The 17,972-nt window shown below is 41.8% G+C and overlaps 1 protein-coding gene across 7 annotated transcripts in view; it reads right to left on the reverse strand.

Moving 5' to 3' along the window:
- USP37 (ubiquitin specific peptidase 37) overlaps positions 1 to 17,972 on the reverse strand; it is a 44,217-nt gene that overhangs the window by 25,174 nt on the left and 1,071 nt on the right. For 6 of the 7 annotated variants that reach the window (XR_006104449.1, XR_006104441.1, XM_042472013.1 and 3 more), the window contains exons 2-8: positions 13,672 to 13,881; positions 12,485 to 12,653; positions 12,164 to 12,264; positions 4,369 to 4,550; positions 4,012 to 4,083; positions 3,246 to 3,343; positions 1,922 to 2,006 (exon numbers count right to left, since the gene is read on the reverse strand). Coding sequence is in view for 5 of the 7 variants with exons in the window: in XM_042472013.1 (XP_042327947.1) it covers positions 1,922 to 2,006; positions 3,246 to 3,343; positions 4,012 to 4,083; positions 4,369 to 4,550; positions 12,164 to 12,264; positions 12,485 to 12,653; positions 13,672 to 13,827 (863 nt within the window). In the remaining 2 variants the exon portion in view is untranslated. The remainder of the gene's footprint in view (positions 1 to 1,921; positions 2,007 to 3,245; positions 3,344 to 4,011; positions 4,084 to 4,368; positions 4,551 to 12,163; positions 12,265 to 12,484; positions 12,654 to 13,671; positions 13,882 to 17,972) is intronic. The other variant, XM_042472096.1, reaches the window with a different exon arrangement.

The following is a 17,972-nucleotide window of genomic DNA, read 5'->3' on the forward strand; positions in this document are numbered from 1 at the left end:
ACTACACGTGCAGTTTTTTGCTTCCATAAAGCAAGAACAGACCATAAGTGTCCTTCAGTCAAATGTATCCAACCTGTGAAGACTTCCAGGAATATTAACTACAGCTTTCAGAAGGCACACTTTTTTAGTTCTTGGTTCCAAATTTTTTTAAATGGCAAATTAAAATAATAGAGGTCCCAATAAAAGAAAATGAAAAAAAATGTTTCATTTGTATGGTTTTAAGCCCTCTGACACGGTTTCTTAAAAACTGAATATTGAAAATGTATTCCACAATTTTCAAATAAAGTGCAAATTATGCAGTCACTAGCACACACAACTTATAATATGCAAATGTTGTGGTTCACAGTGCCATAAGAGAATATGCACAAACAACATTTGGGCACTCTTTTGATATTCAGGAAGTACTAGTATGTATTTGGAAAGTCATGCTTCGTTTATGTAGCCTGTTCACCAGTGTTAACAAAAATAACAGCTGCTTTCTCCCTCATACTGGCTATAGCAAAACTTTATCCTTGACCCACTATCAGCCATTCCCAGGTTTCCTTTTTTGTATACCTTTTTGAAGTACAATTAATAGCACTGTATCACACACCCCAAAAGGTGTTAAGCTAGTTGTGATTAACAAAATATCACCAAGAACACTCAGAGACTTAACACACTAATAGAAATAACTTTTAAAGTCAGACCAATTGACAGGCTGACTATTTAGTCTGCCATGGCAAGAAGGCCACCATTCTGTTGCAGGTATAACTAATTTTATTTCTATCCTACCCTATATCAACATACTGGAACTCATGTCAGTATACAAGTAAATAATAATAATAATAATAATAAAATTTATTTGTATCCCACCCCTCTGAGAACAATCCGGACGGCTAACAAAGTTAAAAATACAGCACATATAAAATCCCTGGTGCTCTCCCCTCCTTAAAAAAGTATTAAATCCAATGCAGAATTAAAAACAAGCAAAAAACAATGAAAAACATACAAATTAAAAACTGACCAAAAGGTCAACAACATCACATCAGCAAACCATCAATGGGAGCGGCAGTATCTTATTCCCAGACGTTTTTTTCTGAGGCCCGGTTCTCTATTCTGGGAAGGCCTGTCGGAAGAGATTCATCTTAACAGCCTTTTTAAAGCTGTCTAAGGATGTAAGCAGACGGATCTCATCCGGCAGGCCGTTCCACAGTCTGGGGGCGACGATGGAAAATGCCCTCTGGGAGGTAGTCGAAAGCCTAGATTTTTGTGGCTGAAGTAGGCCTCTCCCAGAGGAGTGGAGTGCGCGGGGAGGAAAAAAAAACAAGTCTTCCTAAATTTGCAGGTGTAGAGGTGGATAAAAATAATCTTATAGTTGCCTGGTAATTCCTACTCCTTCTTCCAAACTAAGGAGGAATGCTAGAAGTTTATAAGGCAATCATGTAACCAGGACAGACAGCCTATTTCCACCACTCAAGGCCAAAGCAGAAAGTTCCTACATTGCTTTCTGGCTCCAAATCAGGAAAAAGAGACTGGGGCTTCCTTTTTGCTGCTAAGGAGAGGTGATTTGGAGGTCACAATTTTACGCCCAATTAGCAGGGGGCAGCCTAAACCTATAGTTACTGGATGACAGGATTGCATGCATGAATTTTATACAGTATGTGGCACAGCTTTATAGAGTCAACTAAGTGTATTCAATAATCATCACATGTGCATTTATCAGCACTTTCATATCCAATAAATTGGAATTTGCTCATTATATCAAATGCTGTGAAGAAACAGTTGGAAAGCAACATTTTTTCATATACACTATTTTAATAAACATGAATAAAATCAGCTTTCATTAATAGACATATAGAGACTTAACATTACATAAACACAGAGTTTTTAATGAATGAGCAAGTGAGGTTAAAACAGCCCTCCTCATGCATTCTGCACCTACCTGTCCAAACTGGAATTACTAGCTGAATAATCCTTTGATGAAGATCTGCTACCATAAAATGAAGATGACTGTAAAGGCAAAACCCCTTAAAAAGGAACAAAAACAAACTTTTGTAAAAACTTGTTAGGTTAACTGTAAGAAACAGGTTCACACTCAACACTTCAAGTGGCATGTCATATCCTTCCATATAAGTGTGGTCGTCCAGATGTGGTTGGACTACAACTCCCAGAATCCCTCGGCATTGGCTATAATAGCTAGGACTGATGGGAGCTGTAGTCCAGCATCTGAAGGGCTGCACTTTGCCAACTCTTATTCAACAAGAATGTGCTAATACTGCCATCAACGGCCACATCAGAACTCCAAAGAACTTTAATGGACACATCTGATAAGATACAGGTATTTCTCAACATTATTTGGTTTGAATATTGAAAATATTTTTCTGTTTTGGCTGAAATCTATAAATCCACATTTACTCTTACTGCATGGGAATATTGCAGCTTGTCATTTACTCCAACAAATTAGTCATTTACTCAAAGAAGTCTAATTTTGTGGAATATAGGCAAGGTGATGTGCACTTATACACACATGAATGCACTGTATACAAAGTATCTTAAAATCTTATCTCCAAGACAAGCCACAAGAGACATTACATTCTAAATGAGAGTACGCTGTACAGCATAGGGTTGCTTTCCTACCCTGAAAACTTCAGGGTTGGAACTAAAGAGCAGAAACATGTGCCTCCCAATTTGTAGTGTCTAGGAGGCAGCTACTGAGTGACTACTTATAATTACATCAAGTGTTGATATTAATTGCATACAGAACCTGCCAATAATAATGAGGTAAATCTAGAAGGCCATTTACTAAATTTTCCATGTAAGCACAGAATGTCTGATTCAATGGCTACCACCTCTTTGGTTACATATTATGGTGAAATCATGAGGGAAACTAGGCAAGATGCAGAAAAAACATTCAGACTAGTTTACAGATGAATATGTAGCAGCATTCTCTGTTGCTCCTAATCTCGCTTTTAAACTACTCCCAATGAAAGATGACTCTTCAGTCTGAATAATTCTCTAAATATGTGTTTTTCCAATTTTAATACTATCTTCATTGATTTACAAAATACATCAAACACATTAAAATTATAAATAATACACTACACAAAACACTCCTCCAGTTTTTCCCATTGTAATGACTCTCAAGTCATCCCATTATATAGATAATTAAAAAATAATAATTTTCAGAATATCAACAAAATTATTTGTTCAGTTCAACTAGTGAGACACTGGCTTGGATTGTCAAGAACACAATCTTTTTATAATACCTGATGGCCTGTTCTCCTCAGTCTGTTTTAAGTTCAGTTGCTTTTCTCTGCTGCTATGTAAGAATTTCCGTGCCGGATCAGTCATAGCTTTGTTATTGCTGCAAATAAATTGATATAACGTATGTGAACTGATATCTCAAACATAACCTAAATACATAGTAAGACTATATAATAAGGTGGTCATTTCTGGAGGTATCATGGTCTAATTATACCCCTGCCAGAATCAACCATATGCCACATCCCCACCCCTTCAAACTGGCAGTATCCTGAAGCCTACTTTCAGATTTTATTTAAAACCACCCATTTGTCTAACTTTTGACAAGTCAGGACAGTGGGACTGACTAGAGGGAAAACAGTATTTTCAGGTTTCTAGAAATACTGCTTCTACAGCTTTAAAATGGGAGAATGCTTATTAACCCCTGCTATATACATATGATTTATTTAAAAAACCAACCCTACCCTTGATTTTTTAAAATACATGTCCATTAAAATTAAAGCCGCCTAACCTTTTATCAACACAAGTGTAATTCTAAGGTTAAAGTTTAACAATTGGTATACAAAGGAAACACAAGCCTCTTGTACTTACAACTGTTTATAATTCAGAACCTGTACAGTTTTTACAGTTTTAATGCTGGGTTTTTATGAGAGGACCATGTTATTAAGACAAAAATGGGATTCATGATTTATTTTAAACACAAACTTTAATATTGGAAATGGAGGGAACAGAAAAACACAAAACCCATAAAAATAACAATCAGAAACATACGTTGATGAATCATTCTCTTTAGGATAATCTTCATTCATCTCTGCAGTAGATGGTGCCCTTTTTCTCCTTTCACTATTTCATGTGGGAAAAAGAGAATTCCCTCAATTCTCAGGAAAACTAAGGTAGCCCAAAGACTTCATGTTTACAACAACACTTTCAGGTTTCATTTAAGTACTTCTCAAAGTCATATTGTGTAGGATAAAGTGTGAAAGATTTAGGAAATATTTTTCACAAATTTCACTTATGCATAAAACCATAGCATAATAATCTGAAAAAGCAGTTTATTTCAAAGCACCTCATATTATTAATGCACATACATGGAAGGCTGCAATTCCTTAAAAAAAATCATTTTCATACCGATTTTCCAACAACCCTGTTCTGTGAGGTGTTGATGTAGCAGGAGAGGTTGAACCATTAACTCTGTTACCAGACATTCCAGTTACTGAAGGATTCTTAATTGATGCTCTTCCCGGGGTGCCCAGCACTTTACGAATATGTACTTCATCTTTACTTTCAGCAATCCCTCTTTTGGAAGGAGTCTATAAATTCAAAGAGGGAATGCTGAAGTTAATAAAACACATTATGCTTCAAAACACTGACCCATTTCAAAAATCAAGATTAAAGCCTTTAGGAGGCTGCTAATCCACCAAATACCGCATGTAGGTACGCTTGTATGAACCAGTGCTTTTCTTGGGAGTCTACTGACAACTGTCATTTAGGCCACCAGGTGCCTAGCTACAAATCACCACTGCATATCAGACGTCCCTTCTGATGAACTTGTATGCTATTAAGTGTACTGCAGAAAAAAACAGTAGAACTATTATAACAAACTCTTAAAGTCAGTATGCAAAGTGATAATGTAGCACCTTTGAGACTAACTGAAAGAAAGAAGCTGGTAGCATGAGCTTTTGTACACTTGAGCCTACTTTCTCAGATATATCTGAGGAAGTAGGCTCAAGTCTATGATAGCTCATGCTACCAGCTTCTTTCTTTCAGTTAATCTCAAAGGCACTACAAGATCCCTTTGCATATTGATTTTCCAGACTAACACTGCTATGTATTTAAACTTTTTGATCCAGCAAACCGTTGTCTTTCTTTCCCTTCACAATTTATCAGTTTGTTTACAATGCCCTTATTTTATGAACTCTAAGACAAAGACCAAAATCGTGTTTTCTGAAGTGTAATGGAGAACATCTTACCATCCAAAATCAGTTAAAAGTACAAAACTTGTATTCAGATTTAGTCCCAAAGAGCCTTGAAGCCCTAGTACTTGGCCTTTATTTAATGCATTAGACTACAAGTACTACAGAATCAGAAGCAATATAAATTCAATGGCCTGAAACAGAACACTGTGAGTGTTCCTTCTCCTTGGAGATGGGAGGGCATCCTGTGAATGGTTACTTCACACATCAGTCAGGGTTTAACTGAATTTCCTCGTCTCCACTGTTGTGGGAAGGGAACATTCTGCTTTCAGTTACGAGACAAGCGGTAAGAAGTGCAAGTTTTCCAAAATGGATAGGACTGCAAACTGTTGTTGCTTTTGTTGATTTGTATGCCTGCAATGCATTTCCAACTTACGGTGACCTTAAGATGAACCTATTATGGGGTTTTCTTGGCAAGTTTCTTCAGAAAGGGTTTGTCGTTGTCATTCTCTGAGGCTGACTTGCTCCAGGGCTCCTACTGGTTCACATGGCCAAGCTGGGATTTGAACCCTGATCTCCAGAGTCATAGTCTGGAGTCCAATGCTCAAACTATGCTGGCTTACTGTTTCTAAGAGAGATAAATACAGTTCTCTGTATGGGAGAACTTCCTGTAAAGTAATGTGCAATAACAAATATGTCCCTCCATCCCAGGCAGGACAGTTATCATTTCACAAGACTATAATATCTGTTATAGTACTCTTCAAATGTTGCCTTCATCAGGACATATTAATTATGCAGTAATTAAAGTAAACATCAACACCCAGGCAGGAGAATTGCAAATCTTCTCCACTGAAGTGTTTATGCCAGAGACTGCAGACATGATTGTTCCTCATACATAGCAGCCCAAGATATTTTCTGGAATTAGAGGAGACCAACTCTAGTAGGAAATTCGGACTCATTCACCTATTCCAGGTGAACCTGGAAATCTTATCCTTGCCAGATTAATGAAATCTCAAAGACAGTGAGATTTTACTGAAACATTACATGACTTTGTCTTTCTTGCGTGGTGATAAGGAAAACGAACGTTGGTACTTACCTGTGATACATTCATTTCCAGCAGACAAGGGTCCTAGCATCCTGTATTCTGGGTTAAGCTCCTCCTATTCGCTCCTGCAGGCAGGGACAATAAACAAAAGACCAGCCCCTATATAGGGAGGAATTAACCCCCCTGGGCCTCAGTCAATAACAAGCCAAGTGACTAGTAAGGTAACTCAAGGAACTGAACTTTAGTAACATCAGCTAAGGGTTAACTAGAACACCTTAGAAAAAACTAGTCCAAGAACAAACAAGAACTCAGAAAAACCAATCCAGCAACAAGAAGAACAAGGCAGGTCCACCAACAGGCAGGCAGGGTCGGAGGCCGCAGGCAGCACCCGAACAGGCAGGATGCTAGGACCCTTTTCTGCTGGAAATGAACGTATTACAGGTAAATACCAACATTCGTTTTCCCACCAGACAGGGTCCTAACCTCCTGTATTCTGGGATTTACAAAAGCCCTCTCAAACTGGGAGGGAAGTGCTGCTAGGAGATTGTGGCCCCCGACACAATCTGTTGGAGGACCCTGCTTACAAATGACACCTCAGCGGACTGAGACATGTCCAATTTGTAATGTCTTATGAAGGACGAAGGCGACTTACATGTGGCCGCCCTGCAAATGTCTGACAGGAAGGCGCTAGTGGTCAGGGCCGCAGAGGTAGATGCACTCCTGGTTGAGTGCGCCATCAACCCCTCGGGTGGAGAGAGATCAAGAGTTCAGTAGCTTTCTTGAATACAAGACCTGCAAGATACCTTGCACCCCAAAGACCCGGGAGAAAGGAAATGAACAACATTTCAGATGACCTTAAGGTTGAAGTCCTCTTGATGTAGATTTTGAGGGCTCTGCGCACATCCAATGTGTGCCCGGTCTTTTCCAAGTCCTTCTTAGGATTGGGACAGAATGAAGGCAGGAGAATGTCCTGCGATACCTGAAAGGCTGAGTTGACCTTAGGCTGAGACTGGCCTAAAAATACACAAGTCTTTACATACCGACAGGACCCCAGCTCTGACACCCATCTGGTGGAGGTAATGGCTGTGAGGAAGATGACCTTAAGGGAGAGGTGTTTGAGGGAGGCCTCCCAAAGGGAGTTGATCGGCCCAACCGTCAGCGCCTTTAAGACCGTGTTCACATCCCAAGATGGAAAACGATGTCTGGTGGGCTGGCCCTGTTGGAAACTCCCCTCAACAGCCTCTTAATGTGAGGATGGCCGCCATTCTAGCTGCTCTCTTATGGAGCAGAACCGACATGATGGCAGACACCTGCCTTATAACCATGTTGGGTCTTAGTCCATTTTTAATGCCATCTTGGATGGACTATAGCAGGTCAGCCACTGAAAAATCTGAAGCAGTCGATGAGAACTTGTCTATAAGGTGGATTATGGTGGATGATGTGATCAATCAGAATAGAACCTGATCTAATCTGGACCTATGGCAACTTCCAGCCTATCACTGATCACCTTGTCAACTGGTTATAGCAATGAAGGTGATATTAAGGTGATTTCACGTGTAGCAATTAAGACTTACCGCTCTGAAAGAGGAATGTTAATGTCTGACCTCCAACTAATATTTCAAAACAATGTGCAGTTCTTTACTGGAACATCTAGTAACCTGTGTAAAATAAGACTAATTCCATGATTAGGCAAGGGAGACACTGGATTAACCTTTACCTTGCTGACATTGGTGAATCCATGCAGAAGCATAGATGCACTCTGTGTTAACAGGGCCTGTGGTCAGAATTAAGTCTGATTTCATCTGAGGATGAACTTGTCTAGAGGCTTCAAAAATCACCCCAACTCCATGTAGCAGGCTATCATCAACCTGTATGAAAGCTGAGGGGTCTCCCGGCTGAATGAACTGCTGATTAAGGAGTCATGAAATGGGAACAGAGGGCTTGGCAAGGATAGGCCTCTGGTATCTAATTTCGAGGAGAGGATTTTCTCCACAAAAAGGATCTGTCAAAGGAAAACAAACCTAAGTTTTAAATAGTATAGTGGGCCTTCGATATGTACTGGAATTGGATTCAGGGCTTTGCATGGATACCAAATCCATGGAAGCTCAAGTCACATAAAGTATAATGGCATAGTAAAATGGAGTCTCCTATATAAAATAGTAAAATCAGTTTAGTTTTGTTGTTGTTGTTGTTGTTTTTGGGGCGGATACACACACACACGCACGCTGTGGGCATATAGGTGGCTGGTGTAAGTCTCTATATGGAGCTGTATGGTATATGACATCTGAGCACATGTGCTAGCAGAAAACAAGGCATAAGCACTAGGAAGTCCATTTTCCCAGCCTCAGAAGACAGTGGACAATGGTGTTGTTTGGACCAGATCTTGGCATGAAAACCCAGTTAGGGATAAGACACTCACCCACACAGCAGCTAACCTTATAACAATAAAATCATAGAACCACAAGGGCCATCAAGTCCAACCCCCTGCCATGCAGGAAATCACAATCAAAGCAAGCCCAACAGTATGCAAATGAATCTTTTAGCACCCTGAGACCACTAAAAGAAAGAGATTGGCAGCATGAACCTTCATAGCCTTGAGCCCAACTCATCATATGCATGATAGACCTAGTTACAGTAGGCCTATCCAAGGCAGGGAGCAGTTGAATGCCAAGGCCATCAGCAGGCATTCTTATTTAAAATGTAGTTATCTAGACAAGGTAAGAGGTAATTGTGATCTTTGTGGCAGACTCTTCAGGGCTCTGTAGGATATCTGAATGGGATTTGAAGCAACCCCTTAGCAGAAAAACCTGATTATAGTGTTTTAAAACACTCATGGAGGAAGGGGGGTTTCTCCCCCCCCCCCATGGAGAGGAGGCTGTTTGTCTCTTTTTGATAAGAATTTTTCTTAACTCCCCTGTACTAAGTGAGAACCATCTCATGGAAGAAACTGTAATTTTTAGTTTCTTCCCCTTAACAGACACCTCTCCTGTGAAAGAAGGGAAGGCAAGGGGAGCCTCCTCTCCTGGGGCTAGCTGACTGAGGTTCCTTGTGTTTTATAACAGGAACATAACCCTTTTGCCAATAAAGTGGAGCTTGGTTGGTCACCTTAATCCAATGTATCTACCACCTCATATGATATGTTTTTACCAAAAATCTTCAATGCATGTAAACTATTAGAGGTCTGCTGAGTGACCAGAGGCCTTCTCCTTGCTTGAGTCACCCTGTTTATTAGTATTTAAATGGATCTGTATTGTTAAAGCTTATGCTCTTAATGAGAAGTGCTATGGCTGATAACAGTTTGCACAAAGGAGGTAGAACCATGTGTTCATCTTATGTCTTAGGCTGTTCCAGCTAAGGCAAAAAGGCTCTGGCCCTAATGGAGAAAAGGATGGAGGCCCATGAGGAAGGAAGAAAAGTCATCATGTGGCTTTTATGGCTAGCCCTCTCCCTAGATGACTTAGTTTCCAGGCATCTTCTCTGGCCTGGAAAAAGGAGAGAGGGGGGTGAGCAGAAACAGCACAACTCAAACCTCATGGGCTAACAGTAATAAAATGAACACCAGAAAAAGTTAACCAGTATCTCTTGTAAATCTGAGCCCACAGCCCTGTTGCTGTGGGGGCTCTCCCCTCCTTCATTTGCCCCATCAAGGGAGGCTGTCTGGGCAGTAGCTTCTTCCAGGCACTGAGGAAACTGCTCTTAAGTTAGCAGTGACTGAAGATCATTTGTAACCATGGGTAGATAGCTGCATATGGCCTGTAGTGTAGTCCTGATACTCACAGGGCATTTTGTTTTATTTATGTCTGAGACAGCCCCAACTTCAAGCTGGGGTTTACAGCTTAGCCCTTTTAATCTCAGGCAGGCTTTATGGTAACCTGGCTGCATGCATGATAGAAGCTAGCTTGGTCCTCAGCTCCCTTCCCACTTGCATAGGTAGCTGGCAGAGGGGCTGCTGTGAGACATGGCTCTACATTTACCTGAGGTATGTCTGTGTCCTGAGAAAGGATAAACTCTGATGGAAAGGAGAGGTCAAGCGCTCAAGCTGTTCTCTCAAGAGTGCCATCGTTTGGGGCAGCCAAACACACTTGGGAGGTGAAGGGAACTCTCCACCCATGATATCCACAAGTGGTTTCTTCCTTTTTGTTGTTGCAATTTTTGGGGAGGGAACACAGGAGGATTTGTATCCATGTGCTCTCTCATAGAATCCTTGGGTTGGAGGAGACCCAAGGGCCATCCAGTCCAACCCCATTCTGCCATGCAGGAACTCTCAATCAAAGCATACCCGATAGATGGCCCTCCAGCCTCTGTTTAGAAGTGGGTGGCAGAGGCCATGCTCTCTCTGGGGAGGACATGAAGCCACTTTGTGCTTTTTTGTGGGATGCTCTGTGGCAGCCAAAAAAGACCATTTTAGAGTTGGAAGCTTCAGCTCCTGCTGGGCCAAGTCCAGCTTCCTTTACAGCCATGCGGCTGTACAACATAGAGGAGGAGTCCTCTGCTTCCTTACACACCATCTCATTATAAGAATTCAAAAGGAATGTGCAGGAGCCCTGGTAACACCACCATGTTTCCCAGTCTGCAAAAGGATCCCCCACACCTGTTGGGGTCCTGGGTGCCATTGGGGCCAGAGATGGGAAGGAAGGGGGAGACCAAGGGTTTATGCCCTCATCTGCCCTCCTGGTAGAGTCCCAAACCTTACGCTAGGCATAGTGCCTGCAATGGCCATGGCAGAGGCCTCATGGCAATGCCTGCCCTGAGCGAGGGCATTAGATCTGGCAAAGGTTCCTTGCTGGCTAGAGAGGGCCCCTGGTACTCACCTCTTCTCCTGTGTCTTCTGGCTGGCTTGCCTCTCTGACCTTGGCCGTTTCAGGCTGGGCAGAGGTGATGCAGAGAAATCCTTTGCCATGGCTTTTGGCTGGCCTGTCCTCTGAACTCTGGCCCCAAATGGGCTGAGCAGAGAAGTTTCCATGACTTCTGGCCAGTTTCCTCACTGATCCCTGGCCTTAAACAGGCTGGGCAGAGGTGATGTGGAGAAACAGAGACATGGAGGGGATACCCCTCACCATCTGTTCCCACGGCTCCCATGTGCTGCAATGCTGTTTACAGAAATCTCCTGTGCTCCCACCATGAAAGGGGGGCAGGTTTGGAGGAGAGAGAGATTCATTGGCAAAGCCAAGACCTTTCTACAATCCTGGGAGCCCTTGCCATATTAAGTCTTTCTTCATGCTTCCAAGGCAGCAAGAGAAATGAAGAGAAGAAAAGGACTGGAGTGGCTGTAGTGAAGAAGCTGCAGAGCAACAGCAAACACATCCCAATGGGCCTCCCTCTGAAGCCAGCTCCCTCTGTTGAGCTGGCAGACCCTGAGCTAGGGAAGCCTGAGCTAAGGATGACCCTTAGCCAGTGCTCTTGGGGTCCTCTGCCATAGCCACCACCAAGGAAGGGGGGAAAGGCAGGAGAGAGGAGAAGAAGGGAAGGCCAAGAAAACTCTCAAACCGCTTTCGGAGAAAGGAAAAACTTTGCTGGCTCGAAGAGACACATCCTGCTAGGAGCTTAGGCAGGAACAAGACTGAGGCCCAGGGGGGTTAGCTCCTCCCTATATAGGGGCCAGTCTTTTGTTTATTGTCCCTGCCTACAGGAGCGAATAGGAGGAGCTCAACCCAGAATACAGGAGGTTACGACCCTGTCTGCTGGGAAACAACTCACAACTCAATACATTATAAGCACCTTCTAGAAAATTCACATTTGGACCTAGAGGTTAAAAAACACACACAACCATAACTCATTTAAACGGCACATAGACAATGCTGTCTTCCAGTGCAATAGGCTCAACACAGTAGTTTTCTTTACACATAGTTCAAGCATCTGATTGTATAATTACAGTTTCCTAACTGCTGCACCATAATGGTTTATTATACCCACATAAAATGGAAAGATCATAAGAAAAGGAAACAGAGGAAAGTATTTAAACTACCTGGTTTTCTATGTATGGGAATTGCCTGTTAGAATCTTTCTGTGTGGTTCTGTTGCCCAGAACACCACCAAAACTGCCAGAACCCTGGGATGTCTTCACAGCTGAAACAAACAAAAAAACAGCATCGAGTTCAATACTGCTTTAATTGTGTAATACACAGTATTTGACTACAATGTGATGTCCCCCCTCTAACCAGAGAAGCACTTATTGAAAGCAGGGAAATTTGTATCATTATACTTATTTTAAAGAAGGACTGAGGGTCAACTGTAAATGATCGCCAATCCCCAAAATACAATTGTGAAAGGCATGTTTTTTACTAACCTGCATGAGTCTTGTTTTGAACCCCCTCCAAATATATCTTCATTTCATCTGCATCTTTTGACAGTATTTTGTCCACAGTAAGGAAACTGGAATCCTTTAGTGTTATCATCAGGCAACATAGTTTCCCTTTACTTGGTCGCACAACCACATTTTTAATATTATGGTTTAGCTAGAAAGAAAATAAAGTACATCACGTATATATGTATAGTTCAGGAAAAAGAAATACATCCAAGAAATTGTTTGATCCTAAAGGTAATAAAGCTTTAGTGATTCTAGGTTATGGTGTCCATGTAATTCCACAAATGTTGTGATGTAAGTTCGAACCATGCTATAATATTACACAGGCTCATCACAATGAACAGAGCTTCTGCTAAAACAGACAAACCATCACTGGCAAACTAAGCAATATTAGCCTGTGTTTGATGTACACATGGCAATGTACTATCAGTTACGCATTCTTCACCCAAACATGCTATCCCACACCAAAATCTGAATTCCCAATCAGTGCTCGTTTTAAAAAATACCACTATGTAGGCTCATCTATTTTGCATTGTTGCTGCATATTTATTCAGAATAACAGTTGTAATTAGGAACAGCCTAACAAAGAAACATTTTTATTGCTTATGGAAAACTTTCAAACCTCAAGACGACCTGTTAGCCTGTAGCATGAATACACAGGTTCTGAGTACAGGTAAAGGCAAGGTCTGTGAGCTAGCAGAAAGAATTGCAGAGTACTCCTATGCAAATTTACCTAGAAGAAAATCTCACTTAGTTCAGCAGAGTTTACTCTCAGGCAAATACACTAAAGATTTTAGTCGTCCATACAAATGCACATATATTATGACAACATGAATTGCAGCTAGCGTTGTGAACAGAATGTACAGAGGAAAAGGGATACGACTATGACTCTGCAGTGACAATTTTTAACACAACAACCAAGAGCAAGCTGAATACTCAAAAGTTCTATTTTCTGTCTAAAACTTTGTATAATTTCCTCTTTGCTGGACAGCAGACACCTGAACAATTCACAGCACAGTCTGACAGGAGCAGTGTTCCAGAAAGGAGAAGTAAGAATGACTCTCTGAGGAAAATTAGTGACAGCTAAATGGACTTTGAAATGACAGTTCTTCATAGAGACGCAATTTATGGCTTACTCAAAACAAAATTGCTTTGAAATTTTGAAGTACCTGAAATATCTTTGGAATTCCTCCAGCATTGTAGTGAACCACCAAAGTCACTTTGCTGTCCTTATCCACTACTTCAAATGTCCCTTCTTTCCATTTTGTAGTCCCAGTCTGCATGCTGCGCATGCGAATAGATCCACATAACTTCTGCGGAGTCATATTTTCATACAAATAATTTATGAAAATAATGAAGTCTGATTTAAAACAAAAAACCTGTTTTTAAAAAGGAGAAAGTTACAGGATTAGTATTAATAAAGAACTACTTAAAGCAAGTAACTGATGCACTGACTCTTTCTGAAATATAAGTATTTACATCTCAATGAATATCTACAATGCAAAGGTTTTTAAAAATCTGTGCAGTGGTTTGTATCAATCGATGTCTCTTCATGAGCAGGACAGATAAGGGCAGCAGAAGAGACTCCCCAGTGCTACCTCCCATCTATACATCAGCCCTCTGAAAAAATAAAAGAGGAATGCCGCTTCCATGGCAGTGAATGTTCAATGTTTGTTTTTGCTGTCTGCCTTCAAGCCATATCTGACTTATAATGAACTTAAGGAGAACCACAAGATTTGGCAAGATTTGTTCAGAGGACATTTGCCATTGTGTTCTTTTGGGGACGAGAGAGTGTAACATGTCTAAAGTGGGTTACTATAGCTGAGCCTTTCAGAATCCTAGTCCAACAGTATTAACAATCTACCACCCTGACCCTAAATGTTCAATGTTACTTATCTTTTAAAAAAAAGTCTGAAATACATATTTTATTACAGACATAAAACTGAGAGAAACTATGGAGAATTACAGACCGTCGAAAAGCGGTGCTCTGCCGCCGCCGCCAGTTGCTGCGTCCGGGAGCCGCAACAGCCAAACCGCGTGGTTCCCGGACACAGCAAAGAAGAAGCACCAAAATGGTGCTTCTTCTTGTGCCCCATACAGGGTGCCGTGAGGCGCTACTCGCGCACTCGCAGCATCACATCAGGGCACGACGTGCGGACGCTATGCGTCCGATACGTCAAAATGGCGGCGCCCGTGTGTATAGGGCGCCGCCATTATTATGCTCCCGTCACGTGCTGGGGTGAGGCTGGTATGGACGCTAGGTCCTCGGCCAACCCCTAGCACATCACGGGGGCGCCGCAAAGGCCCGTTTGTAATGGGCCTGAGCAAACTATGAAGACATTTAGATGTTATTGGACTACCACTTCCATCAGCTCTAAGCAGAACAACCATTAGTGAGGAAAACTAGGCGCTGCATACATATTTTGCCAAACTGAACATTACTGGGACTTACACAGAAGCCAAAGTATTTCAAAGGGAACTCAAGAACTCTCGTAGTTTCAGAATATGACTATGCAAAATCAAAACAAAACCATACTCAAATTACTTTGTTTCCTAAATGGAAATGAATGTTGATGGACTCTATGAAGGCATTACTTCTTCCTTTCCCACTCTAATTGTTGTATGCAGCTGTAAATCTCAGTATGCCAACATAGCACTGGAGAAGCCATCTCCACCCACACCTAACAAATCAGCTCACTAATCCAAAATACAGCAATAATGCCTACAAGGTTGCCAACTACACACAACACACTTTTTGTATTACAGTGGTGCCTCGGGTTACGAAATTAATTCGTTCCGCCGCCGCTTTCGTAACCCGAAAAGCATTCGCAAGCCGAAATGCCATAGGCGCTAATGGGGAAAAGCCGCGATTTCGTGCGAAAAAGCGCCGAAAAGCACCAAAATTTTCTTCGTAACCCGAAATAACCTTCGTAACCCGGAACAGTTATTTCCTATGGGATTTTTTCGTATCCCGGAAATTTCGTAACGTGGGTATTTCGTATCCCGGGGTACCACTGTACTAGTGAAATATATGAATACTAAAAATATCTTATAAAATTGATTTAGGGATGCTACTTATATTTAAATCAAATTGTTATTTTGTTTTAACTCTATGTTGCTTTTGTTTCATTTTTAACTTTCTTACTAACATAAATCATAACCTCTGAAATGGAGTGCCCTATACATCTATAATAAATTAAGCAGTGTCAAGGCAGGAAAACTATTTCAAGTTCTTATCCATGAGAATGAAATGTTCTGCACAAAGCTTCATGACAGGTGGGGGGAAACAACACGGAGTACTGTTACACTTCTTGTTTTTCCACCTGTCAAGAAGTAGCTATAGACATAAAGTGACATTGCTGTATGTGTTTACGGATATACAAACACGCGTGAAACCAGAGAGGGCAGAAAGAATTCTAGTTCACTGGAAGAGTAAGGATGCAATCCTACATAGATTTACCTAAGAGTAAGTCTCATTGAATTTAATGAGATTTACTGCTGTATAGGATTACACTGTAAAATACGAACACATACTAAGAGCATACTAAAGTATTTTTAAAAGACTGATTGCTGCCTTCCAGATGTTGTTGAATTACAATAATCCCTAACCATACTGAAATGGAATCAGGAGTTGCCCTTTCTGTGCAATACAATTATTTGTATACCCGTTGCACTAGTTTAGGGATTTCCAACTCCACTCAGAGACTGCAGCATGCTGAAGAACAGAAGTGTTCTGGTTCTATTGCACTTAAACCATTTTTGCCACCAGCTTCCATTCTTGAGAAGCTGCACAAATAATTGGGCAGAATAAGCAGATAAGGAGAGATATACCCCGGTGTTGTTGAACAAACGCTGATAAGCCATGATGATACCAAAAGGCTTTATTTATTTTTCTCGACACATTTTGGAGGGAACCCTTTTCAAGAGCTGGGGTGTTTTTATTTCTCTCTTTTTACGGACAGCGTTTGTTCAACAATACTGGAGCATCTCTCTCCTTTTCTACTCATTTACAGTGTTTCCTCCTTGTCAACTTTCCCAGAATAAGCAGACAGCCAAATGTTCAGGTCTCCATATTTCAGTAAGAAAAAATGTTTTACACATTTCACCATTTCAGTCCATTTTTAACACTGGGGTGGAAATTGTGAGGCCCTCCGGATGTTGCTGGACTGCAATTGCCAGCAGTCTTAACCAGGATAGCAAATGGCAAGGAAAGGTGGGAGTTGCAATCCAACCATATCTGGAGAGCTGCACAATTCCCACCCATCTTCACCAATATAAGAGATGTTGAGGTTTTTTCGTCACATGCATTTCTATAATTTAGGGCAAACAGTATGCCAGTAGGAGTGATATTTGAGTCTTCAGGAGGGACACACAGAATCACTTTTGCAAAAACATGACTTCAAAGGCACAGCCGGTATCCAGGAGTGAAAGTGATGGTGAAGCCCATCCCCACTATTTTCTCCCCCATGCCCTCTTGCCATTTCTGTTGAACATGTGAATGTCACACCCTCAAGCCAGCAGAGAATCATGAAGTCTCCTTAACAAGGTATATCACCCACTACAATGCCTGCATGTACAAAGTGAGTGCAGAAAGCTTTCCACCAGTAATCCACACTCCCAGAGCATTTAACCAGGATTACCCCCTACTCGGGTGTTGTGACTGCTTTTTCCTGGCAGGTTTCTTCAGAGGAGGTTTGCCATTGCCTCCTCTGAGGCTGAGAGAGTGTGACATGCCAAGGGTCACCTTAGGTTTCACAGTCAAGCAAGGATTCGGACTCTGGTGTGCAGAGTCCTAGTCCAATGCTCCAATCAGGACACCTCTGGCTACGCATCATGAGGAAAACGTTAACGCTACAGAAGGCAGCAGAAAGGAAGGAAGACCACACACTGAATGGATAAGACTCAATTAGGGAGGTGATGGGTATGAATTTACAGGACCTAAGCAGAGCGGTTGAGGGCAAGGGGTCTTGGAGAGTCTCATCCACAGGGTTGCCTTCAGCTGGGGTCGAGGGGAGGGCAGTTAAAAACAACAACAAACAGATGATCCGAAAAACATGGGCAGGTTTGTTGTGAGTGAGAATACATTCATTCAAATAACTTCGACCTCATCCAAACTTGATAGAGGAACAGAACAACAACCTTTCCTGTACTCTGGGGCAGAACAGAATGGTTATTGCAGTCATAGACCTGCAGAGAAAAAGGGGGAAATGCAGGATAAAAGAAGATGAAAAGCACAGGTTGGATACAGAACCCTTGAAGATCCCTCTTCATCCGCTGGGGTTAGAGGCACAGGGCCCCTGGGAATGAGGGGTACTGCAAGTAACTGCGTCTGACCATAGGATTGCCATAGAGGAGCTACAAAGGCTAGCAGAGTAGTAGCTCCAGGAACCTCTAGGTCCCTCAGTGAGGCCTTTGGTCAAAACTGACCAGAGAGTTATGCCAGAGGAGCTAGATATTCCCAGAGAGGACA

The sequence above is a fragment of the Sceloporus undulatus genome, chromosome 1 (genome assembly GCF_019175285.1).
Source record: "Sceloporus undulatus isolate JIND9_A2432 ecotype Alabama chromosome 1, SceUnd_v1.1, whole genome shotgun sequence".
Lineage (NCBI taxonomy): Eukaryota > Metazoa > Chordata > Lepidosauria > Squamata > Phrynosomatidae > Sceloporus > Sceloporus undulatus.